This window comes from Uranotaenia lowii, chromosome 2 (assembly GCF_029784155.1).
Source record: "Uranotaenia lowii strain MFRU-FL chromosome 2, ASM2978415v1, whole genome shotgun sequence".
Taxonomy (NCBI): Eukaryota; Metazoa; Arthropoda; class Insecta; order Diptera; family Culicidae; genus Uranotaenia; species Uranotaenia lowii.
The window spans coordinates 406,914,211-406,941,212 of record NC_073692.1 but is presented as its reverse complement, the minus strand read 5'-3'; the positions used below and the strand labels follow the sequence as shown (position 1 = coordinate 406,941,212).

Here is a 27,002-nt window from a genome sequence, read left to right as displayed (position 1 = left end):
AAAATTACACAATTATCCAGCAAATTTACACTTTTCCTCCAACACCCACGGCCACAGAAAAACCCAGTAGGCAACCGGATATTCCTTTTGCTCAAATTGCTCAAATTTCGAGCTTTTAAGAAAATCACGACTACTTACTTTCACGTTCCGACGACTACTGAGATTGATTCGGGTGCTGCTGAACGGTAAAGTCGAACTTAAAACTCGGACAGAGAGAGCGCGAGAAAACCGAATCGTCGGACGTGGCAAATTTTGCTCTGACGACACAACGGATTCCCCACAGCTTCAACTGCTTTGTCAATAGATCAAACATCAAAACCGTTTGGGCTTGCTGCTTGGAAATTCCTAACTTACCATCGACAAGCAACTTGCGCGTGTATGGAGCCCTCGTGACAACAAGCCAGCGAGCGGAATGTGCATCAGCGCGGCTCGTGTGCTGCCGTGATTGGATGATTACGCGGACAACAAAACGGTTCTCTCTCCGCGCTCGCGATTTTGAACGAACGTCAAATTCGAAGACGGTGAAACGCGGAGAGACTAGCGGAAGTTGACAATATGGTGGCTACGTAGCCAAAGCAAGCTCTATTTCTCACAAAATAGAAGTATAAAATATGTTTGAATTTAAAACCATATGATTTTAAATGAACCATAACTACAAATATTACCAAAATTACAGCAATTACAAAAATGACAAAAATTATAATAATGAAAAAATGACAAAAATGAAAAAAATTCCAAAAATATAAACACTGACAAAAAACACAAAAATGACAAAAAACACAAAAATGACAAAAAACACAAAAATGACAAAAATGACAAAAATGACAAAAATGACAAAAATGACAAAAATGACAAAAATGACAAAAATGACAAAAATGACAAAAATGACAAAAATGACAAAAATGACAAAAATGACAAAAATGACAAAAATGACAAAAATGACAAAAATGACAAAAATGACAAAAATGACAAAAATGACAAAAATGACAAAAATGACAAAAATGACAAAAATGACAAAAATGACAAAAATGACAAAAATGACAAAAATGACAAAAATGACAAAAATGACAAAAATGACAAAAATGACAAAAATGACAAAAATGACAAAAATGACAAAAATGACAAAAATGACAATAATGACAATAATGACAAAAATAACAAAAATGACAAAAATTACAAAAATTACAAAAATTACAAAAATTACAAAAATTACAAAAATTACAAAAATTACAAACAAATTACAAAAATTACAAAAATTACAAAAATTACAAAAATTACAAAAATTACAAAAATTACAAAAATTACAAAAATTACAAAAATTACAAAAATTACAAAATTACAAAAAATTACAAAAATTACAAAAATTACAAAAATTACAAAAATTACAAAAATTACAAAAATTACAAAATTACAAAAATTACAAAAATTACAAAAATTACAAAAATTACAAAAATTACAAAAATTACAAAAATTACAAAAATTACAAAAATTACAAAAAATTACAAAAATTACAAAAATTACAAAAATTACAAAAATTACAAAAATTACAAAAATTACAAAAATTACAAAAATTACAAAAATTACAAAAATTACAAAAATTACAAAAATTACAAAATTACAAAACAATTACAAAAATTACAAAAATTACAAAAATTACAAAAATTACAAAAATTACAAAAATTACAAAAATTACAAAAATTACAAAAATTACAAAAATTACAAAAATTACAAAAATTACAAAAATTACAAAAATTACAAAAATTACAAAAATTACAAAAATGACAAAAATTACAAAAATTACAAAAATTACAAAAATTACAAAAATTACAAAAATTACAAAAATTACAAAAATTACAAAAATTACAAAAATTACAAAAATTACAAAAATTACAAAAATTACAAAAATTACAAAAAATTACAAAAATTACAAAAATTACAAAAATTACAAAAATTACAAAAATTACAAAAATTACAAAAATTACAAAAATTACAAAAATTACAAAAATTACAAAAACTACAAAAATTACAAAAATTACAAAAATTACAAAAATTACAAAAATTACAAAAATTACAAAAATTACAAAAATTACAAAAATTACAAAAATTACAAAAATTACAAAAATTACAAAAATTACAAAAATTACAAAAAATTACAAAAATTACAAAAATTACAAAAATTACAAAAATTACAAAAATTACAAAATACAAAATTACAAAATTACAAAAATTACAAAAATTACAAAAATTACAAAAATTACAAAAATTACAAAAATTACAAAAATTACAAAAATTACAAAAATTACAAAAATTACAAAAATTACAAAAATTACAAAAACTACAAAAATTACAAAAATTACAAAAATTACAAAAATTACAAAAATTACAAAAATTACAAAAATTACAAAAATTACAAAAATTACAAAAATTACAAAAATTACAAAAATTACAAAAATTACAAAAATTACAAAAATTACAAAAATTACAAAAATTACAAAAATTACAAAAATTACAAAAATTACAAAAATTACAAAAATTACAAAAATTACAAAAATTACAAAAATTACAAAAATTACAAAAATTACAAAAATTACAAAAATTACAAAAATTACAAAAATTACAAAAATTACAAAAATTACAAAAATTACAAAAATTACAAAAATTACAAAAATTACAAAAATTACAAAAATTACAGAAATTACAAAAATTACTAAAAATTACAAAATTACAAAAATTACAAAAATTACAAAAATTACAAAAATTACAAAAATTACAAAAATTACAAAAATTACAAAAATTACAAAAATTACAAAAATTACAAAAATTACAAAAATTACAAAAATTACAAAAATTACAAAAATTACAAAAATTACAAAAATTACAAAAATTACAAAAATTACAAAAATTACAAAAATTACAAAAATTACAAAAATTACAAAAATTACAAAAATTACAAAAATTACAAAAATTACAAAAATTACAAAAATTACAAAAATTACAAAAATGACAAAAATGACAAAAATTACAGAAATTACAAAAATGACAAAAATTACAAAAATTACAAAAATTACAAAAATTACAAAAATTACAAAAATTACAAAAATTATAAAAATTACAAAAATTACAAAAATTACAAAAATTACAAAAATTACAAAAATTACAAAAATTACAAAAATTACAAAAATTACAAAAATTACAAAAATTACAAAATTACAAAAATTACAAAAATTACAAAAATTACAAAAATTACAAAAATTACAAAAATTACAAAAATTACAAAAATTACAAAAATTACAAAAATTACAAAAATTACAAAAATTACAAAAATTACAAAAATTACAAAAATTACAAAAATTACAAAAATTACAAAAATTACAAAAATTACAAAAATTACAAAAATTACAAAAATGACAAAAATGACAAAAATGACAAAAATGACAAAAATGACAAAAATGACAAATATGACAAATATGACAAAAATGACAAAAATGACAAAAATTACTAAAATTACTAAAATGACAAAAATGACAAAAATGACAAAAATGACAAAAATGACAAAAATGACAAAAATGGCAAAAATGACAAAAATGACAAAAATGACAAAAATGACAAAAATGACAAAAATGACAAAAATGACAAAAATGACAAAAATGACAAAAATGACAAAAATGACAAAAATGACAAAAATGACAAAAAATGACAAAAATGACAAAAATGACAAAAATGACAAAAATGACAAAAATGACAAAAATGACAAAAAGTACATAAATTTTATTATTAGAAATAATACAAAAATTTCCAAAAGTGCAAAAAATACAACCTTTAATGGTTGATTATTTGGTTCAATATTACAAAAATTTGAAAAAATTACAAAATTAACAAAATTTCGTTAATATTATCAAAATTACAATATTTTGAAAAATTTCGAAAATTTCAAAATTATAAAGAAGAATAAAATGACAAAATTTTGCATATTAAAAGTTTAAAGTAAAAAAAAAAGTTGAATTTAAGAAAATTGTTTTTTTAATAGCCAATTGTTGAACATTCTTAACATCCACAAGTTTTCCGAAAATTGACCTTGCAGGTGATGCACGTTTCAGAAAGTTGATATTCGACCTGAAATTACATAAGATCTCAATGTTTGATGGATTTTTAAGTTTCAAGAAAAATATTTAATTTTACCCAAACAATCACCCTTTTTAAAGAGAAGATTTTTCTACATTTCGAAATTATTAAAAAATTTATTAAGGAAATTCTGTGAATCATCCTCAATCTATATTTTCTCCCGAATTGATTGGAATATATCAAATGGTGCCTTTTTATTTTTAAGCGTGCTAATGAACTCTTTGCGGATGAACGTTTATTTTTGTAAACAGAATCCGGCTTCAAAAATATTTTGCTATTCGTTGCCGATCACACGTGTTGATTTCTGTTTCTCGCTAAAATACGATTTTTATTCATTGTTATTCAGATATGGATGTCGAATTGGAAAATCGTGACCCTCCTGTAGAAGTTGAGACAGTAGGGAACGAAGTGGCACCCTCGGAGCCTTCAGAAGTTAACCAGGACGAGTACGCCTATCTGGATGCTACCGGCTTCACCTCTGAACGGTTCAAGATCGAAATCAAAAACCTTCCCAAGTATTACGGAATTAGCGTAGGTTTACCGTTGTAGTCTCTAATAAAAATATTACATTAGATTAGAATTTATTTTAGGAACTGAAAAAACTGCTAAACAAGAAACTCAATCTAGCGACGAGCAAAATAAAGATCATGGACCGGGGCTGCCCGTTCATTTTCGTTTGCTTCCGCGGCGAGCCCGAGCGGCAGAACGCTATTAAGGCGGTCAACGGCTACTCGTGGAAGGGGAAAACGCTGACCGCTGTCGAAGCGAAACCCTCGCCGGATCCACTGGTTAAAAGGCGGCGGGAAGCAGAAAGGGACCCAATGGTAAGAATATTCTTGGAAATTTAAAATTTTGAACTGAAAGAACCGTTTAAAATTTTGATATTTAATTCTCTTCCCAGGAGGTAATCAAAAAACGCAAAACCGTTGAAGAATCGGTGACATCTTTGGCGTATCTGAGCTACGATTATCAGATCAAACAGAAACAATCGGAAATGCAAAACATTCTGGTAAAGTTTTCCGACGAGGTTTGGAAGAACTGCCCGAATCTACGTCCGTATGTCGAAGCTCAACGAAAGGAGTACGAAGGGATGATCTGTCCGCTGGAAGAAATCCGACGCTCTCCCAAGATCGATGGATACCGGAACAAGTGTGAATTTTCCATCGGTAAAAATAGCCAGGGCGAGGTGACGATCGGCTTCCGGATGGGCGCTTACTGCAAGGGCGTTGTTGAGGTCGAAGGAATCGCGAATTTGAAACATATTTCGGACAAAATGAAGGGCAGTGTTCAGCTGTTTGAGGAATTTGTACGCGCCTCAAAATATGAACCATATAGCGCCGAGCTCTATACTGGTCACTTCCGGCTGCTTACGGTTCGAACTTCCAGTGCAACCGGCCAAGTGATGGTGATTGTTGGCTTCCACCCACAACAGTTGACCGCTGACGAGCTTAAAGATTTGAAATCTTCCATTGTCGATTGTCTGACTAGCGAAAAGGCTAAACAAATTGGAATCAGCTCGGTATACTTTGAACCAATGGAAAAAAAGACATCCGGTAGCGAAGAACGTCCCATGGAGCACCTCAGCGGCGATACCCACATTGTGGAAGAAATTCATGGTTTGAAGTTTCGCATCAGCCCGAAGGCATTTTTCCAGATTAACACGCCCGGCACTGAAGTCCTCTATCAATCTGCCATCGATATGGCCAGCACAGATGACAAAACGACCATTCTGGACATTTGCTGCGGAACGGGAACTATTGGGTTGTGCTTCGCCCGACACTGCAAGCAAGTTTTCGGGGTGGAGATTATTGATCAGGCAATCGAGGACGCCAAACATAATGCCGAGTTGAATGATGTTAAAAATTGTAACTTCTTTGCCGGAAACGCCGATGATTTGATTATGTCATTGGTGCGAAAAGCTAACGTCCAGGAAGGAGAAAAATTAGTTGCAATCGTTGATCCTCCGAGGGCCGGCCTTCGTAAGTTTTTTTACACATTTTTTTTTTCAAAACTCCACAATTTTCAACACCTTTTACTTCTTCAACAGACGTCCGTTCCATCACCCAGCTGCGCAACGCTCGGGGCCTAAACCGATTAATATACGTTTCCTGTTCTCCCAAAAGTGCGCTCAAGAATTGGTTCGATCTGGTGCGGCCGGCTTCCAAAACGCTCCGTGGATCTCCGTTTGTGGCCAAGAAGGCCATTGCCGTGGATCTGTTTCCCCATACGCCGCACACTGAGCTGATGATTCTGTTCGAACGGGAACCGGACACGGACGCTGAGGGAGCGGTTACAACTGTTGATAACTAACTGAAGCAAGGTAAGCAATTGTTAATGAGACGATTCTGGGTTTTATTCTGTTGCATTTTCAGAAGAACCTTTAAAAGTTGAATTTTATTTAACCAATTTTATAAAATAATCGCTGTCAGATTCTGGATAAATTTTGACTATCTAGATCAACTAGATAACACTCTTCGATTACTTTAGAAATATATTTTTGGGTTCATCCATCTAAGGTTTATTGCTTTCAAAAGAAAATCCTTGTTCTGATTGAGGTAAGAATGTGTTTTATTGGAAATTTGAAATATTTTTAAACGGATTCAATTGGGCAATTGGACCAACATGAATAATGAAAAACGCAATCTAACTTCTAATTATGAAACTTCATCCCGCACAGATCTGTAACCATTTTACACTTTATTCTAAACAAATAATAATCAAATTGTAAAAAATGAAAAAATATAAACTGACAAAATAGAAAATATAGCAAAAAAAGACAAAAATAAATATTAAAAAAAAAATTGAAATAAAAATTATAAATGAGAAAAATGAACCAGAAATAACAAAATGACAAAAAAAAAAAAACAACAAAAACGATTGAACTGAAAAAATTTTGCCCTTCTACAACCTTTGAAATTTGTATACCTATTTGTAGCTTTTGTAATTTTACATTGTAGTATTTCTTGTATTTTTGTCATTGTTTTTTTTTGTATTTTTTTAACCTGTTGACATTTTTATAATTTTTTCTTTGTCATTTTTCGGATTTTCCATTTTCGTCATTTTTCATTTTCTGGTGTTTTCATTTCCATTTTTATAAATATGTACCTACGGGATAGTGGGGAATCATGGGCCACTCTTTTTCTTCTTCATTAACTTCTTTATTATAAAATATAAAATGAAATTAAAAAATGGTATGGTTTTCTAGATTATTAAGGTATCATTAGGCAATTTTTATTTTATTATTAATAAGTTATTTTCCCTAAGTTTTGGACTGTTTAGCAACATTTTTTGGATTTTGAAAAATGATGAGAAATCCAAATTCACCAAATAACATGCAAAGTTTATGAGTTGACCCAAAACTATTACTACTAAATTCATTTCGTTATTTTAAAGCAACTTCAGATGATGAGATAAAAAAAAGAGTTGTGTATGATCGAATAGATTCAAAAACCTGGCTCGCGAACTTTTCGGCTAAATTTCTCATATAGGATGAACAAAATATTTTTCATAACTCTTCATTTGGCATAAAAGACAGATAGGAAAAAGTATTTTAAGTTCTGAATGTGCATAAGAACATAAAAATATAAGTGGCCCAAGATACCCCACAAAATGTGGCCCGCGATTCTCCACAAGCAATGATTTGCAAATTGGTTGCTTTTGTGTGACTTATTGATGTTTCATCAAAAATTCCACGTGAAAGAACACGACAAAACTTAGATCATAAGCGTATGAGCATATTTTTGTTACGAACTTTAGGTTCCCCATCAATGCAATCAGCGGGTGCTTGTTTAATTATTTAAGTTTTTTTAAAACTTGTTTAAGCTTGATAAATAAAGAAGCATATGATGCGTATTTTAAGTCATCAATATATAGAAAAATATGCTTACGCAAAGCGACGACGTTGACAGTTGGATTGAGATTTTTATCTGAACACACATGTGAGATATTCAAAGTGGCTCACATTTCTCCATGGCCCACGTTACCCTATTGATTTTTTTCTCTTTTTATATTTTTTGTTATCTCTGTTCTGTGTTTCATTTTTGTCATTTTGGTTATTTTATGTCTTTTTGTCATTCTTTTCATTTTTTGTAATTTTTTTTAATTATTGTTATTCGTGTCATATCTGTTTTTTAAAGTTTTTGTCATTTTTTTTCTTAATTTTAGTAATTTTTGAACGAAAAATTATTCTTTTTTAAATCTTTGTGATTTTATGAAATTTTAGTTATTTTTGTTATTTGTGTATTTTTTATAACTTTTTGATTTTTGATTTTTTTTTTTAATTTTGTCATTTTTGTTATATTTTGATATTTTTTTTCATTTTTGGAGTTTTGAAAATTTTGTCATTTTTGTTATATTCGACATTTTTGTATTTTTTATTCATTTTTGCAATATTTCTTTGAAGTAAAAAAAAACATTTTTATCACATATATCATTCTGTCATTTTCATTTTTTTTTGTAATTTTTCGCATTTTTGTGATTTAGACTTTTGTTATTTTTGAGATTTTTTAGGATTTAGAAAATTTTGTCGTTTTTGTATTTTTTTTTTGTCATTTTTCCAATTTTTGTAATTTTTTAACTTTTGTTTGTTTTGTTATTTTCATATTTTTTTGTAGTTTCTTTATTTGACACGGCTTATACCTTGAGGTTCTAAGGAGTCAAACTCAGATTTTATTGTGTTTACAATGTTTTTCTTAGCTTAGCACTTTGATTTAAAAGAAACAGGAAGATAGAAAGGGAAAAATGAAAATAAAAAGAGTTATAGACAAAGATCGATAGCTTTGAGGAAAAGGTAAATTTCGAACATGTAGTCCAAGTCAAGCACAGCCATCACATCCCTCACTGGAACGTCAGGTGGTTTTCTTCGGGTCCGATGGGAGTCTATGAAATTCCAGGGTGGCCACAGAACCGGGAAAACCGGGAAAAAACCGGGAATTGAAAATCGAACCGGGAAAACCGGGAAAAACCGGGAATTTAGACCCAAAACCGGGAAAATTGACAAAAGGAAACCGAACTTCAGTTTGGGTTTCAAGATCAGAGATTCAACCCAAAATTCAAAACTCAGAATTATAATTTAAATTTCCACGACAGAATTGAACAGTTATAAAAAGTGTAAGATGAATATCATAAGTTTTTGAATTTATTAACTTTTCTGATCTCTCTTCAATTACCCCTCTTTTTTAAAAAAATCACAAATTTTACCGAAACCAAGAATTTAAAACTGCTTCGAAGAACGAGATGAGAAATTCAAAAAGTCTCCTAATTTTTTTTCAAGTATCGCACATCATGATTCTTTTGAAAAAACTATCAATCATGCAAATACAAACGAATCAGAGTTAAATTATAGTTTCAAATTTGGAAATTTTAAAAAGATGCTACTATTCTAATTTTCGAGTAATAATGTTCAATTCGAGATAAACACAATACAATCATCTTTACGTACGTCACGGTGTTTTTTGTAGCTTAATAGTAATAAATTTGACATTACTGAGTTAAAAAGAAAACCATTTCCTATCAAACGCACTGTTTGAAAAAAAAAAACATACCATCACGGGGTACAAATTAATTTTTTTAAGTTGTGCTTTCAAAATTAACATTTTTCGATAACTGATCATAATTTATCCAGAAAATTTCGAATTTCACTTTTTAAAGCTTGGATATATTGAGATTTCTTTTAAAATTTGCGAAAATCGTGACAAAAATTGAAATTAAATAGTCATATGAAATTTTAGTAATATTTTTAAGAATTTTTACGAGCTTTTTTCACGAGGGTGTTTATGTCGGTAGAATACATTGAGTAATTTTTTTAAAAATGTTAAAATGATTCAACATTGCATGGTAGTTCATTTAAAATATACATATTTGTGTTTATAGTAAAATATTTAAACAAAATAACAAAATATTTCGATAAAATTGATTATTTTTACTATTTTCTTTTCGATGGTAGAAGGCAACACAACTTACGTTTTTTCCGTTTGAAGAGGGTTTAAGAGCTGATTTTGACTTTTTATCAACATTTTAGAACTTTTCTAAGATACTTAAATCGAAGGTTTCGAATCAATGATCAACTTTTTGAAGACCGCGAGTAGTTTAAACTTCTGAGAAAAACTGAGGCGTTCTTTAAGCTTAAGCATGAGTCAAAAAATTCGCAGTCTCCAACAAAGTTGTTATTCAAATTCGAATCTTTGATACCAAATGCTCATAACAAAAATAGTTATATATACTATAGTTAAAAATAGTTACATTGCTCAATCAAATGAAGGATAATAAATAGATTTCAAATCAGTTTTTGTTTTTTTAAGAGGGTTGTCGGTTTATTAGTTACTAATGATTGATTTAGCTCAAAACTTAGGAAAACCCAATAACACTAGATTTGATAGAATCTGACAAAAGATTCGAATTCAAGACGGAAAAATCAATTTTTAAAACAATGTCTTTATTTATTGTAATCTGCATTTTATAACTAATCTTATAATTGAAAAAAAGTTGTGTACACTGTTAAGGCGCTTTGATTTTCAAAACCTTATTCATACAATTTTCAAATTGGTTTTTGCATAAATCCTCGGTGTTAGCCTAAGCTTAGCATGTTTTTGAAAAAACTTATAAGATTTTTCTCCCTGATACAAGGGTTTTTTACAATTAAACACTGCAAAATATGTTATAACTTTATCACTAACTGGAACAGTTAGGCTGGAACAAATAATAAATTTTTTTTTTGTCACCTCCCCTTCGAAATTTCCAAAAAAAAACAGAAGGGGGGAATAAATAAAGTTTGAAGTATTTTATATAAATTTCCAAAAAAAAAAATTCAAATATCCAAAAGATTACAAGACCAGAAAACAAATATTGGAAGATGGGAGTTATTTCCCTTTTAATATTCTTGATTTTATTGATTTTTTTGATAAAAAATACTTGATTTATAGGTTTTTGGCAATGATATAGTAGCTTTTGTGCAATTTATTCTAATTTATTTGTTTTAAGCATTGTTTTTTATTATCCCCACCCTTGCAATGTTTCAACTTCAAGTGAAAATAGAAGGATTTGAAATTTCTCCCGGCCTTATTTGTTTATAATTTAACCACAAAAAACTGATTCAAAATAAAAATATAACAATTAACAGTAACTAACAGTAACAACTAACAAAGCTAACCATCTTTTGAATGAAGCATAAAAGCGTTGAGATTTTTTTTATGCAAAAATATTTTATTTTGCAAAAAATAGATCGGTGTAAATTATGTATAAAATTACTTTTATTCAAATTATAAATTTATTCTTCAATTATTTACAGAACTAAATCATGCGAAAAAATGTTTTTTTCAAAGTTCGAAACCATATATGTTGAGGATTTAGATTTTTTTTAAAACATTTATGGTTGCTTCAAACATTGCATTGTTCCTTTTTAAATTTCTTTCGAAATATGCTATTTCAATTTCAAAGCAAAATTTATTTTGAACTTGAAATTCTTGAGTTCTAAAGTTCGTTTTTTAAATAAAATAGCTTGTTTAATTCAAGTTTTAATCATTTTAAACTGCAAAATTTTGAGTAACAATTTTACTGTAATAAATTTAGATAACATAATTTTGAATTCTTTATGAATTCTGTTTAAATATTCATTTCCAAATTGAAATTCCTTAATTTGTAATTATACAATGTACAATGTAATGAATACAATGGGTGAATCTGAATTTAATAAATGTTTTTTTAATTTTTCTTCATCTCAAACTTTGATATGCTGTTAAATAATCCCTAAAACTTAAATCAAGATGATGCAACTCGTTGTCCATATTTTTGATCATGATTTCCATGTTCTGCATTCAGAACTTTGAAACGATGCAAAAACAATGTTTAGTAATTTATTACAACAAGTGGCAAAAATTGATTTCTGTTGCCGCGGTGGAATGAAACGCCACTTCTGGATAGCTGAACAATTTTATTGTTGCTTTTAAGCTGTAGATTTTAGGGAATTTAATTAGAATTGGGTAACTTTGAGAAAGTAAAAGGTTTTTAACTCACAATTTTAGTGGCGTTGTTCCTATTTTAGCACACAACTTAGAATTCAAGATCGGTTGCCACACTTGTTCTAACCTATGATTTTAGGTTATAAAATTTTATCAATAAATGTTTCGCATATTTAATTGAAAATTACTCACGATATCCTTCCTGCTTCCTAGCTGATATCGTTGAACAATCGAGGAAAATACTTTACGGTATTGCGTAGGAAACTATCCCGACTTAATCCGTATCAAGTTTAGCTAACCTACATTTTTTGAGTAAAGTGATTTTTAGCAAAGGGTTTTTCAAAAATAGTTTAAAGTACTTACGACTTATTCAGAAAGTCACTTTGAACAAGTACACTTGAACACGAGTGTTAATGAAGGGATATTACCACAATTGGAACTTTTTAGCAAACTATAACTTATGCTTCTTACTATCAAACTCACGTTTTTCCTCAATTTCAATCCTCTTCCTGTCTCTCTTAACCTTTTCTTTCTTCTCTTGATTTCCTACTATCCTCTAAATCTGTCAATCAATTCTGTTTGTATACGCCCTACACTGCTACTCTAAACAAGCGGTAACGGCTGAGCGTTACGTCGCAACAATTTCGTTAGCACTAGTTGTAAATTGATAGCACTAGTTGTATCGATAATTATCGCTTTTCGATACAGTTTTCAGGGTCTGAAACTTATCTGTGCTAAAACTCAATTGTATAAAAAACAATGATAACAACGATTCAAAAGCTTAGTTTGTTTTTTTTTTCAATTATTGGACTTTTCAATATAAAAAATCTTTACTGAATACTAAAGAAAATCTTTTTAAAACTTGGCTGAAAACAGAAGACAAGTTTTTCGGAAAACGGTAGGGTCAACTGAGGTTATTATGAACAAAGATTATTCATTTTTGGTCTTATCTGTTCATAATTGCCCAGATGAATTTGGGGTAATAATGAACGCTGTTAAGATTCTTGTTACGTATTAATTTTTAGTGTTGGCAATAGTCCTGCCTGACACAACATTTTTAATTTGTTTGTAAACATGGCTTAAAAACCCATAACGATTTTGTGTAGGGTGTATTTTTATCATTTTAAGAAAATGTGATGGAAACCTTAAAATAGATTGTTTGAAGTGCGTTTATTTGGGAGGGTGCCGTGCGCCAAGCGATTAAGCACCCTTGGTAGACCTTAAAATAGAATCCTGTTCGTCTAAGTGTTCAATGATTTGAGTGTTATGAAACAACCAAATCAATTAAATATGTTGAAAATTTTGCTATATTCCGACGTAAATGGACAATCAAGGTCTGGAAAACCTTGAATTTTTGACCAGGAAAACCGGGAAAAAACCGGGAATTTCAAAATGAAAATGTTGTGGCCACCCTGAAATTCGTTCTGGCGACAAGGTGGACCTCACATTTTTCATATTTTTTGTCGTTTCTAATTTTTTTTTTCATTTTTGTAATTCAAGTGCTTTGGCGTCAGCATCGGCACCTTCCGGGGACTTTTTCCTCCTAGTCCCTTCTCCGCCAACCGTCGCTGAACCGTCCGGGAACTCACAGATAAATTCAGCTCGTCTCTGATCTGCTTGGACGCTTTGGAAGGGTCCTTTTGCGAGGCCCGCTTGATTGCCGAATCGTCCTTCGGCGTCGTTTTGCGGGGGCGGCCGGTCAGTTCCCGTTTGCCGGTGCAGTGAAGCGCGTTGAAAACGAAAGTTTTCGACCTACCTAAGTAGTCGGCAATCTCGCGTTGGCTTTTGCCAGCCTTGTACAGATTCCGGATGATCGCTCGCTGGACCTCCGTGCAGTGCTGTGCCCGACCCATCGCTTTTTCGCTGAAAACAGAGTAGGAGGAAGAAAATCTTTATTTTTTGTTTGTTTTTATGATTTACATGATAAATTTTATGGGAAACACTTACCAGGACACGAAAATGGACAAGCAACACCGAGAACAACACCTTTTCTTCAAATCTAGAGCGCTGAAAATGCCGGAACAGCCGAACCGATGAGCTGGTCTTATTTTATGACGCGACTTTTTTCACCCTCTGACAGCTTTCTGGTCGAGTAGAACAAACGGGTTGCTTTGATTGCAATAAACGTGCAGTATACAAAGTCGGCATACTACAATAAGTGCTTGCCGCTAGGTGTCGCATATTATTATATTTGAATTGGCAGTTTAAAGGTGATTTGAATATTTTGCATTAGAGCGGTCCTACTCTATTGTCCGACACTGTATTTTAGATTTTTTTAGATTTAGAAAATTTTGTCACTTTTGTTTTTTTCCTTTTGTCATTTTTTTCTCATTTTTGTAATTTTTTTTTGTCTTTTTGTTATTTTTGTAATTTTGCATTTGGCATTTTTAAGTTTATTTTCGCGATTTTGAAAATGTTTTCACTTATGTAATTTTGACATTTTTTTTATTTTTGTTATTTTTAATTTTTTTTTGAGCTTATGTAATTTTCGTTTTTGAGAATTTTTTGAAATTTTGAAAATTTTGTCAGGTGTCACTTATGTCATTTTTGTAATTTGTTTATTTTTTTTCATTTTTGTCATTGTTTTAATTTTGCCTTTTGTTATTTTTTAAATCTCGGTTTCATTTTTTTGTCGTTTTTGTAATTTCTGTCATTTTTGTTTTTTTTTAATACGAGTAATTTATCAATAAGATTCTTCTTTATTCATTTTGTTACGGACATCCTAGTTATTAATGAACAATCCTTGTCCTGAGATTCTAACGCTGATTTGAATCTGAACCTTATTCTGATCCTGATACTGACCATGGAACTGATATTTGAACTGAACGTTACTCTTACTTTGATAGTGATTACTTTGATTGATTGATTACTTATATTACTAGGGGAAATACACATGTGCTGTACAGATAAAGTGACAAAGAAACCACCCATGAAGCTTTACATATTGCCCAAAAAGATTAATAATTTAATTTGTTTTAAAAAAATAGTAAAAATCTTTATTAATAATCCAAGGAACTAATTTCAAACGGCATACACTCTAACGTAATCGACTTGCAGGGTACTGTTACTATTCCAGGTAGGATACCACTTTCCTCGGGCAGCCCAGAAGTTATTGACGGCTTTTACCGACAGATCCTTCCAGGGTTTCTCATCGAACAGATGAAAATCGTAGTGTCCCCCAACACCCACCCCTAGGCTGATGTGGAATTCTTTATCAAATGGAGCCATACGATTGCCACTCAGCTTCCACAGGTAAGCAATCTGTGGCTTAGATCTTTTCAGCTCATTGTGGAAACCTTCCCCCGGGCTGATGTGACAGTACACTTCCTTGTCAACCTCCATGTAGAAGCCCTCCGGGGTCCAGGTTAGGCCGAACTCGTGAAAATCGTCTGTCCAGCTATGTGCTCTTGTTAGAGTACACATTTTCGAGCAACGTAGCGGTTCAGCATTATTCAATATCACACCACCGTATAGTTGATCACGCAATCGTGGCCCACCGGGAGCGAATGCAATCCTCACTAAACCGGAAGCGTACTCATCCCGGCCGTAGTATTCGTTGTTCGGGTACAGATACAATTCTAACATTAAAAAACATTGTCCATTAATTTGATTCCCTTTTTTAGTAGAAGTCTAACTTACGTGGGAATATCCAATCACCCTTGGGTAATTTGGCCCGGATGATTATTTTTCCGTACAAAAATTTGAACGAATTAAATGTTGATATTTGTGCGGAAAGAACCGGGGGAATCATGTCGAAGTCTATCTTGCGATCCCGGATACAGTCCCGGGAGTTCTGCAGCCCGGTACACTCCGAGGCGAACATGAACTTGGTATTCGTCGAACCGGGACCGAATTTGCTCTCAAACAGCGTCGGCTTGATCAGCAGCTTGCCGTTGCGAACCTGAAATCGATTTTGAAATAATACCCACTGTGTTTGTTAAAAGCACAAAACTCGTGATTTGGTTAACTTTCAAAAGTGACGAACCTGTATGTTCTCCTCGAAATCGGCGTACACCACAAACTCATTGTCCGGATCCGAGGCGAACCGATTCTCGATGCGCCACCTCTGGCCATTTAGCGCCTGCCCATTGAACAGCTCCTCGAATATCAACTTCCCGGCGCAAATTTTTCTCCCATTGACCCGCGTTTGCGCTCGATCGCACTCCTTGTGGTCCAAATCCTCGGCACTGGTTTGCGTCGATATGGTTCGGGTCCTTATGAGGGTACGGGGTTCGTACTCTCCGGATTCCATATCGAATGGTCCCATGGGGACATATGCATCCGGATCTACGTTTTTCGTTCTACGCGCGTTATTTTTGTAAACGAACGGTGGAAAGGTGGAAGTCGGCGTAGGGTTTCTCCCTGATCGATCGCCTCCCGGAGTCGGACCTGTGTAGCGACCGATGCGAAACGATTCGTCATTCCCACGATACGTCACACCGTTGTGCGTAACGACCACTCGGTAGTAGATCGTATCGCCGAGATCGAGTTGCACTTTTCGATCTACGATCGAAAACCTTCCATTCTTGGGTCGCGTAACGGTACGATCCCAATGACCGGTGTCATCTTCGTCGGAAAAACGCTCGTTCAGCTTTCCCTGGAAGGAAAACATCGTGACTCCGGCTTCCGGAACCCACACGATAAGGCCCCGCGGATCGAAAGCCTCGAAGTGAACGCTCGGTGGCCGATACCTCGAATTGCGCCGCGGATCACCATTACAAAACAGAACCCACCGGAACACCACCACCAAAACGAGCAACAACTTGTGGCCCAACATGTGTGTCGACAGTTTGCGATATCCAGGAATACTAAACCTTCTAATCCGATTTCGCGAAAAACATGACTAAGGAGCGGGATTTCCTTCCCCCAGCAGCAGCGTGTCCCCGCACATGGCTTTCGTTACTATCCCAATATACTACTATACTATACTATAGTAACCATTTTTAAAGGTAATTAATGGGTTCAGACTACGCGGTGTGATCGCGATGATCAGTTTGGCGTGCGCGTTTGTTTTTCCACCAAGCGCACGGAATAAGTAGTTTAAAAGCGTAAACCCGTGGGAGCTGCGTTTCTAATATTTTTTCATACTACAATGGGGATTTGGTGGCTCGATGCATATTTGTTTCTAAGAATCTAACGAGCCGATTAAGTGTATTTAATTTACAAATATTTCCAGTAGACTTCGTACTGTAGTTGCGTAGTGAAACTCATAATGCACTTTTCTTTTTTATTTTTTTTAGAGAGAAGTTGGAACTTAATTGGTCATTGGTCTCTGGTGAATTTCATTTGGTAGTGTAATATTATAGTTTTATCACATTATTCTAACAAGTTAAAGAACGATGAGCTTCAATCATTTGTCATTACTACCTGTGAAGCGGTTGGTTTTCATAATGTTTTAATCATGATTTTTTTTATTAATACAAGTCTAAGGAGATCTTTGACCCCTAAATTTATTTGTTTTCTGATGATCAATTGCTAGATTCTCATCAACAGCAAAAACAGTATTGTTATATTACATCAAATACCTGTTCATACCTTGAACTGCAAATGATACTTAACATTACATTTTCTTGATGTACCCGGCTTTTGGAATCTAAGAATATGTTTCGTACCGCTGGTGCATATGGATCAAACTTCTTGAAAAAATGGAAAATGATGAAATTATTTTTGAAGCTGTTGGTTCGCTTACATTTTTATTTAATTTTGGAAGTACTTACAAGCCAAATAAAAACAGCTGAAGTCCGATGTCCGTTTCTTATTTTTTGAAATGAATAAAATTTCAACGTCAATTGAGGAAAACATGGACTACTTGATGCCATATAACACAGAAGGTTGTGATATTACACCACGCGACGTGTTCACATTGTGTAGGGGAAAGGTTTCCTAAATGGGCCTATCGGGTTAAATGACCCTACGGCTGTTTGGCGAAATGGCTGACTAGACAGCTTATCTGACCAATGCATTTTGAGGGTGAAACGCTTAAAACATAAGGCAAGAAAGAATTTTATGAATTTACGTACTCAAAAAAATTTAAAAAATCATACAAAGTTTTGACACATTTTGATGTAATATTTCGACTTTTAAAAATTTTACGTAAAGAAGCTTAAAACAAAAACTAGGATGGTTTTCGTTTCTTACTCAAATCAACTTAAGAAATTAAACATATTTCAGCTTTTGTGGAGGTTCAATAATGATTATTTAGTGGAATAATAGAGTGTTTTTGGATGCCCCCATCATGTTTGTAAAATGCCTCCATCCTAAAATAACACGTTAAATAGAATAAATAAATGATTTTTATCATTGAACCTTCAAATCTAAGCTCTGACTAACATCTTAAGAGAGATTTGAAGATCTAAAAACATATTTGATAAAGTTTTTCTCATGGATGAACTACGTCCATAGTATGGCGACGCTAACTTTTGTTTTATTCCATAAAATTATGATATACATAGATTTTTATAAAACTTCAGCTATGTCGTGCGGAAATTATTACTTTCTAGCAGTTTCAATGAAATTATACGGAAATAATGCCCAAAAAACAGAAATTTTGTTCAAAACATAAATAGGCGCATTTAGCCCGCACAGTTTGAGGTTTGGCATTTTAGACAACACTTGTAATAAAATCGTTTTCATAGAAACAGAAAAAAATTTTAACATAAAAAGTACACCAATGTATAGAAAACAGATGCCTGCACACGTGTATATAGTTTGTTTACAGATTTTCGATGTGATATTTGATTAAATCAGTGTTCTGCTTAATAGGCGCATATAGCCCGCTCCTCCCCTACATCGATTAGATGTATTATCACAACAGAATACGCTAATACATCATCTCCAGGAATTACATGTTCCATAGCTACAACTTTTTTTTGAAGTCCTGTTGTATCACATAATTTATGAAAATTTAAGAGCAAGTTCACTGGTGTTGGGAGAAAGTGGTAGGAATTTTGACACTTTTAGCACATTATGAAAATTTTGCCATGCAAAACATTTTCAAGATCTGTCGCCTTCAGGTTTTTTCACAACACGTGTTGTACTTTTGCATGCTGTGATCCAAAATAGTAATATTTCTATCACATACGGCTGAAATAGAAATAGTGCTGCAAAAAATACAACGCCCGAAGATCTTGAAAACATTTTTGCATGGAAAATTTTCCAATTGTCGCCGACCGTGGCCTAGAGGATAGCGTTCAAGTCTTCTAAGCCAGAGGTCATGAGATCGAGTCTCGGTCACGGTATACATAGTACTCTTTCTGTGGGTTGGTGGTTTTAGCATTAGTAAGATGCTAGCCATTGTATCCTTGAAAGATGTACGCTTTAGTCTTAACCCTCATCCGCATTAGGGTGTCATTTTGACACCATTGCAAGTTTGAAGGCTTGTAACTTTTTTCAGAAGCTTCAAAATACAAAAATTTCTTCGGGGACCCTAAATGAATTCAAAAGTTCTTCAATATTGCATATTTACTTTTTTATGGACGAACCCTGGAAGCCTGGACAAAAAAAACTCCCTTTTCCGACTTTGGGTGTCATTTTGACACCACAAAAGTAAAATCTATTTAAGTCGTTTGAATTATTATGAACTTCATATAAAACTTATATCAATAGAAACCTTGTAATGTCAGTAAAATATATTTAGAAGATTATATACAGCTAAAGTTACAAGTTTTCTCGTTATTCAGCATGAAAGAAAAAAAAATCCGAAAAAAACATGCCTCACGAAAACTGCTGTAGTTCATATGTTACACGTCCAAAAAAAAAAATTTGCCTTATGCATATGAAAGCTGAAGTTAATGCCTACATCATGAAGACAAGAAATATTTTTTGAATTTTTTTTTTAATGAAATGGTCACAAAAAGTTCAAAAAAGTGGTCTGAAAAACCTACTTTTCATTCGATTGCTAGTAAATACCGTTTGAGCGATGATAGAGTTTTAGAAAAAATATGACTACAAATTTTATTGAAATTCTAACATTTTGCTGTCTTTAAATTTTCGATGCAACAAAAATTGAATTTACTGGAATTTTTCAAAGTTGGCTACTTTGCGTGATGTTTTTCACTAATTGAAATTTCATCTGTTTTTGTGGTCCTCCGTCAGGTTGTACCCGGATTTTCAGTGCTTTCTCGCCGTTTGAAGCAATTAAAACTATATCCATTGAAAAGGGAATTTAATCTACATTCTAGTGAGGTGCAACAATTTACGCTGTGAGATTTCACAAATATATGAAAATTATAAACGTAAAATCATTCCTGAATTTCTAGAACTACAAGCAGCGCGTCCAGCAAAACGTGTTTGTTTGCTCTCCGAGTAGGTACGGTGGGTGGTGATTTGATCAGAGAGCGAAGCCGACAGACGAAATAATGATGCTGTGACCATTTTATTAAAAAAAATTTAAAAAAATATTTCTTGTCTGCATGATGTAGGCATTAACTTCAGCTTTCATATGCATTTAAGGCAAATATTTTTTTGGACGTGTAATAAATGAACTACAGCAGTTTTCGTGAGGCATGTTTTTTCGGATTTTTTTTCTTTCATGCTGAATAACGAGAAAACTTGTAATTTTAGCTGTATATAATCTTCTAAACATATTTTACTGACATTACAAGGTTTCTTTTGATGTAAGTTTTGTTTAAATCGGTTTAACACGCCAAAAGTTGTAACGATTTGAGCTTGTGGTGTCAAATTGACATTCCTAGTGCTGATTAGGGTAATGAAATCTAATGCGGATGAGGGTTAAGTAGAATTTAGATCTCTTCAAAGAAACATGAAGTTTCACTGAGATTCTATATGTGTGTGTTCGTTTCTAAATGTGCTACAAGTGTCAAAATTTCTACCACTTTTTCCCAACACGAGTGAATTTGCTCTAAGAAAACTGCAAACTACATGATTTTGTACACATATGAGAGTTCAAGTAGGCGTTGCCTTGTAGTTGTAAGAAAATAGTATAAAAAATGGGTAATCGAACATCGAATCCAGCTGAATATAACCGCGAACTTAATTGTGAAGTGCTTTGTAGTAGCAAATGGGCAAGTCTCGTGGATATTTCATACACCGGAAAGATATGAGTAGAGGAAAATCAGCTTCAGAAGTTTCGGTTCCGATAGGTCCCAGCATCAAAACATCATCAGCCCGACTCATGCCAACTAAAGAAGTGCGTCTGAATCAGTGCAAAATGTATTCTCTCGATGATAACTTATTTGGTGGGATCCAACATTTTTCACTTTTAGGCTTTTACATTGCAGTATTAGCGAAACAAGAAAAGTACCACTCTGTGTTTTGCTTGTTAAAATTTGAATGATTGATAATCGTCAAAATTTTCTTCTACAATTTGTTTTAAATCGTTCAACGGATAAGTCAAGCATAAGTTTACTGTTTTTGGATGAAATAACTGACGTTGAGGTTACAAAATATGAAAAAGGGTGCGAAATAAGAATAATGGGTGTTCGAATCAAAAAGTGGTCAACTTAAATTCGCCGTATTTTTTCTAATCATTCTTATAAATAACCTGAACACTCCTCATTTTGTAGGTGATTGTGTAGAATGATGCTTCTACATATTTGGCTTTCGACATTAGATCTTTAAAGTGCATTTACACCTCTTGTGAACGTGAAAATGGAATTACTTATATTCTTCAAAAAATCGACTATACTGCATTTCATGGTTGCAAAACTATGTGGAATAAATGCGGAATGGTCGAATGATTATTTTTTAACTGATTTCCTTGTTCAAAACCCATTAAAATTGGTTTTATTTCAATTCCCCTGATTTACACTGCGGAATATTTTTTCCGCGTTCACTGCCATTCCGCTCGAAGTGGAAACGCACTGAGCGAACGTGAAAATGGAAAACGAACAAGAGTGGTGAATATAAATTCCACGTTCATTTTGATGTCCGAATGGCAATGTGCAATCTGGAAGAATTTCTCACCGATGACGAAAAAAATTTTGCTCCATAAAAATAAGTTTTTAATTAACAGTCTGGAAAATACTGCGAGTTTGAAATGAAACGCTACGACAGTTTTTTTTTAATTTTAAAACCCGCTTGGGAATCATTATACCTATTGGAAGAGAATAAAGGTAAACAAAAAAAAATGTTTTAAAAAAGAACTGAAAAGCAACTAAATTGATGAACAAAAGTTCACCGATGCATTGAAATTTCATAAAAACTTTTCGATTGATTCATTTTTAACACTAAACGTACCGGAGGCGGTCAAATTACGGTTTTTGAAATTTAAACGATGATTACGCCTTATATTATTGTTTTTTTTCGCAAATTTAACGACAGGACTATTTTTATTTTTAAAATGCAAGTATTTTTGCGTTTTTATATTTTTTATATGTAGTGGTTTTCGAATAACGCATGTGATATACCTACACGCTCCTTTATTTTAACTCAAAATTAAGTTTGACCGACGTTCAAAACATAGTTCGATTCTATGAACTTAAAGTTAAGTACCCCTTTTCTCCTTTCGCTGCACTGTGGTCCGAAAGGGCTAAAAGTGGAACTTTTTTCATAGTGCCTCTGTTTTTCATTTTATCTCTTACGTGTCTTCAGAACATTTGCTTCTTCAAACATGCTTCATAATTTGAAATTATGTAAAGTTAGTCAAAGCCTACTATAAAAAAATTGAAAATTCTAACTTTTTTAGTTCAATACATAGAGCATTACTTTATACTACAAAGTTGTAGAATACAAGAAAATATGAAACTTTGTTGAATACACCAAAACTCTATCTCTTTTCAGAGCAGAGTTATAAAGGTTTTATTTTAAAAGTTATTTAAAAGTTAGTTTTTTAAACTTAACTATAGTTAGATGAGGATTTACATGAATAAAATGTTCTAAACATTTGTTGAGACATTCAAATCCCACGTTTTGCACAAGATTGCAACATTCTACGACGTTTCCAAGCCATCTTATTGCATTTTTAAGTTTTATTTTTACTCAACTTCACGAGCGTTTATTGCAAAAACGTGCAAGTAGATTTTCAAAACTAATAAACCGAATTGAAGCTTGAACTTAGTGCAACAAATTGGTGTTGGCGCCATTTGTCTCCACGCGCTCATATTCGAACACAACAAGCATATATTTGATATGTTCTACGTGTTTCCATACAAAAAAATGGAAAAATTTATTTCCAGGCTACACAGATGCTACGCAAAACGAAGGAAGAAGGCAGTTAAAAATAATTTTTGTATGGAATTACGCAAAACACATCAAAAGTATGCTTGTTGTGTTCAAATATAAGCGCGTGGAGACAAATGGCGCCAACATCAATTTGTTGCACTAAGTTCAAGCTTCAACTCGGTTTATTATTTTTGAAAATTCACTTGCACGTTTTTGCAATAAACGCTCGTGAAGTTGAGTAAAAATAAAACTTAAAAATGCAATAAGTTGGCTTGGAAACGTCGTAGAATGTTGCAATCTTGTGCAAAACGTGGGATTTGAATGTCTCAACAAATGTTTAGAACATTTTATTCATGTAAATCCTCATCTAACTATAGTTAAGTTTAAAAAACTAACTTTTAAATAACTTTTAAAATAAAACCTTTATAACTCTGCTCTGAAAAGAGATAGAGTTTTGGTGTATTCAACAAAGTTTCATATTTTCTTGTATTCTACAACTTTGTAGTATAAAGTAATGCTCTATGTATTGAACTAAAAAAGTTAGAATTTTCAATTTTTTTATAGTAGGCTTTGACTAACTTTACATAATTTCAAATTATGAAGCATGTTTGAAGAAGCAAATGTTCTGAAGACACGTAAGAGATAAAATGAAAAACAGAGGCGCTACGAAAAAAGTTCCACTTTTAGCCTTTTCGGACCACTGTGCGCTGGTTCAAAACGGAGTTCGAACTGCGAACTCAAAATTGATCCCTTTTTTTTCCTTCGGCGAGGGAGCAAAGCTGAGTTCGACCTTATGAACTAAAAATTGAACTCTTTTTGTTGGACTGAAAACACTTAGCGAACACGACGCAAAATTTTGTTGTTCCGGAACAATTACCGGAAGACTATGAGAAACTTCATAATGGAATGTCCACCGTGTCAGCGTAAAATTCTGTCCGCCATCGTCATCATATGGTGAGGGGCTTGGAATATCCGGAAACTTCCGGATGTTATTTACTTCCCGTGGGAAGTAACATCCGGAAGTTTTCTTTGACCGGGAGTGTCAAAACTTTCCACCGCTTTGTAATTGCAATGCAATGTACCGGAACAGCAACTTGCGGGTAGAAAAAATTTAACCATCCTGAAAATAAACAACCCTCGAATAAAAAGGATAAATTTAAGTTCGTCTGCCGAACTTAGTATTGAGTAGGATGCCTATCAGAACTTAGTTTTGCGATTGCCCAGTCAAACTCAAAGTTGAGGGCTGCCACTGAAGTGCTGTTTTGAACCAAAACTACTTAATTTTGAGTTTAAGTGCCCTGGTCTGGTGTCTCCGTTTAAGAGATGAACTGATTTTTGATTGAAAATTTCAATGCTTTCAGCAACATCCAATTTAAGCGAATTACTATTCAAAGGCCGAATCAGCGAGACATTTCCTCGATCAATAGAGTGACCAGAGTCACACATGTGTAATGGTACTGCTGATGTAGGATTCTGTGAAGGAAAAATGTTTTAAGGCAGATTTAGCTATAGCCATGTGTTCCTCGAATCTATCAATCAATTTCCTTTTGGTTTGTCCAATGTAACATCTTATCACAGTCGGAACAACTGATATGTACACATCAGCTTTATTAAGACCAAGCCCACCGGGCGTTGCTATTTCGGTCGGTATTTTAGATGGTTTGATTGGTTGCGTTTTTATCTATTTACTGGTTTTCGCACCCATTGTTGCCATCAAGGTTGGTATTTGTGTTAGTTTATTTTCTGAAGGCGACGACCGACTGCGTTGCTACCGGGTTGCTACATAAACGCATCCTGTAACAACCTACTGCTCGAATGCTATTTTTGAATCAAGTTAGCGACTGTTGGTGCGATGATGGGTTGATAGATATGTTGCTGAATGTACTCAATTCGAGGTTTAGCAACCATTGGTGGGCTTGGTCTAAGGAGATCCAGGATCTTTAGTTGTTCCTAAGATGGATTTCAGTTTATTGTTTGAGCTAGTAAACACTAGCCTAATATCAAACTTTGTCAACTTTTGTCGCAATTCAAGTGCGTTGACACTGTTGAAATCCATGGATCTTCGTTGAAACTCCTTCTGAATAGGAGTTAAAGTAGTGAAAGATTTCCGTTGAAGCAATCTTTCTTTTTTTCCTTATGATGGCTTGAATGGATCTACTTTGGTAACCATTTTTATTAGCCGTTTGGAAAATATATTGAAGTTCCTTTTCTCTTCCTTCAGTTGATAGAGAAATGGAGTTCATCCGATGGATCATGTAGTGGTACGCCGCCATCTTATGCTGGAACGAGTAACTGAACTTTTCTTTTACCGTGGTTGAATTAAAGGGAATCTTTCGATTGCTTTGATTCAATATTGGGCAATTGTCAGGCAGAAGATGAAGAAGAATGATAAGACGACTCAGGATGCAACAGAGATGAAAAGATGGTGGAACAAAATGGCAACTGAGGTCAGCGAACAGGATGTCCAAAGTGTGATGAGTGGTATTTGCCGAAAAGTTCGAGATTTCATCAAAACCACATAAGTTATTTGTTATTTTTCCTTTAAATTGCAATAAAATAAATACATTTTGAGTACATAACATTTTAACTTCAAGATAGACCCGTTTTAATGCGTCCAGATTTAAGATAACAATTCCTTATTTTGACTCGCACTTACATAACAACATATTGAGGAATCATACGTTAAAATTACTACTGTTTCTCACAATCTATATATGAAAATTTATAAAAAAAATGTTTTTTTCAAATTGTTTAAAAAAAAAAAATAATTTAGATTTTTTTTAATTTATAAATGATTCAAATCAAACAAATTAACCGAAATCCGTTCGATTTGTAAAAATCCGACCATCTGGGAATCTAGACAGTTTTCAGAGTATATTTCCCATATACATTACATATACAAAAAAAAACAAATTTTGTGACGTGAATTCACTCATTCGCGCTATTGTAACTCGTTTGGATCTTTAACGATTTCTGTAGAATCAAGTGTTTGTCATTTTCAAAGAAGATCTATATTCTTTTTGTTAGAAAGTGTAAAAGTTTCCTCGTAAAATTAAAATGTTTCCTTTTGTGTGACGTAAATTCACTCATTTGCGACTGTTTTGTTCGCTGTTTAAAACAACTCCATTGAATATAAACAATTTTTTTTACACAACGAGGCAGTGTTTGTTGGCTCCAAATTTTGTTTTCTCTTTATTCGTTGTTTTTTTTTTGTAATTTGAATTATCGAAATTATTTACGATTTTTTTACTCGAGAACGTATAAAAAATCACTTGTGAACGGTACAAGCGCGTTAAATATGTCTACTTACAATATTCGTCGAAAATTGTTTACGGTCTTCTGCGAAGTTATGTTTTAACGAATTATGGATGAATCTTCCTGAAGGATGAAAATCTCGCAACAAAAGTATCCGTGATGAACTGTTAGTTTGAATTTTTGGTTGTTGCCAGAATTAAGGTTTTAAGTGTAATAGGCGATCCGCTCTCCCTATATGAATATTCTTAGAATATGGATATATTCCCTTAAACTGACTTGTGTTTTTCTCTTATCTTCAACAACGTGTTTTGTCAGGTAATTTTAAATTCTGAACATAAGAAATAGGCTACAATTACCTAAATGGTGTTAAATTTTCTTGAACAATCCATCAACAATTACAATCGAACACATTTCGCCAGCACTGCCTGTGTGGTGCGCTTGCGCACTTTAGCGCCGCACACTGGGAGAGAACTGTCAAAACAGCCGTTTGTGATAATACGACGAACAGTCCCTCAGAGAAAAAAAAATCCCATATAGCTCCCTACTACA

At 32.3% G+C, this 27,002-nt stretch overlaps 3 protein-coding genes across 3 annotated transcripts in view; 1 reads left to right on the top strand and 2 right to left on the bottom strand.

Annotated features, from left to right (window-relative positions):
- Positions 1 to 420, bottom strand: part of LOC129743370 (probable serine/threonine-protein kinase tsuA) — a 7,436-nt gene extending 7,016 nt beyond the window's left edge. Inside the window, exon 1 of the mRNA XM_055735356.1 lies at positions 398 to 420. Within this exon, the coding sequence (XP_055591331.1) occupies positions 398 to 420 (23 nt within the window). The remainder of the gene's footprint in view (positions 1 to 397) is intronic.
- A 3,983-nt stretch (positions 421 to 4,403) lies between these two features.
- On the top strand, positions 4,404 to 6,587 carry LOC129746354 (tRNA (uracil-5-)-methyltransferase homolog A-like). Its single transcript, XM_055739974.1, has 4 exons — positions 4,404 to 4,653; positions 4,713 to 4,946; positions 5,024 to 6,101; positions 6,170 to 6,587. Exons 1-4 carry the CDS (start codon positions 4,471 to 4,473, stop codon positions 6,430 to 6,432), a joined length of 1,758 nt encoding a protein of 585 aa, XP_055595949.1. The 5' UTR covers positions 4,404 to 4,470; the 3' UTR covers positions 6,433 to 6,587.
- Positions 6,588 to 15,091: 8,504 nt separating this feature from the next.
- On the bottom strand, positions 15,092 to 16,898 carry LOC129747038 (beta-1,3-glucan-binding protein-like). The gene is made up of 3 exons (XM_055741052.1): positions 16,063 to 16,898; positions 15,717 to 15,978; positions 15,092 to 15,655 (listed from the first exon to the last, which is right to left on the bottom strand). Exons 1-3 carry the CDS (start codon positions 16,852 to 16,854, stop codon positions 15,099 to 15,101), a joined length of 1,611 nt encoding a protein of 536 aa, XP_055597027.1. The 5' UTR covers positions 16,855 to 16,898; the 3' UTR covers positions 15,092 to 15,098.
- Between the last annotated feature and the right edge of the window lie 10,104 nt (positions 16,899 to 27,002).

What these genes read in the sequence shown, in the direction of transcription:
- LOC129746354 (XM_055739974.1), top strand. Translation starts at nt 4,471, where the DNA reads ATGGATGTCGAATTGGAAAATCGTGACCCTCCTGTAGAAGTTGAGACA. An exon ending in CCAAGTATTACGGAATTAGC is followed by an intron (nt 4,654 to 4,712) that starts GTAGGTTTACCG and finishes AATTTATTTTAG; the next exon opens with GAACTGAAAAAACTGCTAAA. An exon ending in AAGCAGAAAGGGACCCAATG is followed by an intron (nt 4,947 to 5,023) that starts GTAAGAATATTC and finishes TTCTCTTCCCAG; the next exon opens with GAGGTAATCAAAAAACGCAA.
- LOC129747038 (XM_055741052.1), bottom strand. Translation starts at nt 16,854, where the DNA reads ATGTTGGGCCACAAGTTGTTGCTCGTTTTGGTGGTGGTGTTCCGGTGG. An exon ending in ATTTCGAGGAGAACATACAG is followed by an intron (nt 15,979 to 16,062) that starts GTTCGTCACTTT and finishes AATCGATTTCAG; the next exon opens with GTTCGCAACGGCAAGCTGCT. An exon ending in GGGTGATTGGATATTCCCAC is followed by an intron (nt 15,656 to 15,716) that starts GTAAGTTAGACT and finishes TTTTAATGTTAG; the next exon opens with AATTGTATCTGTACCCGAAC.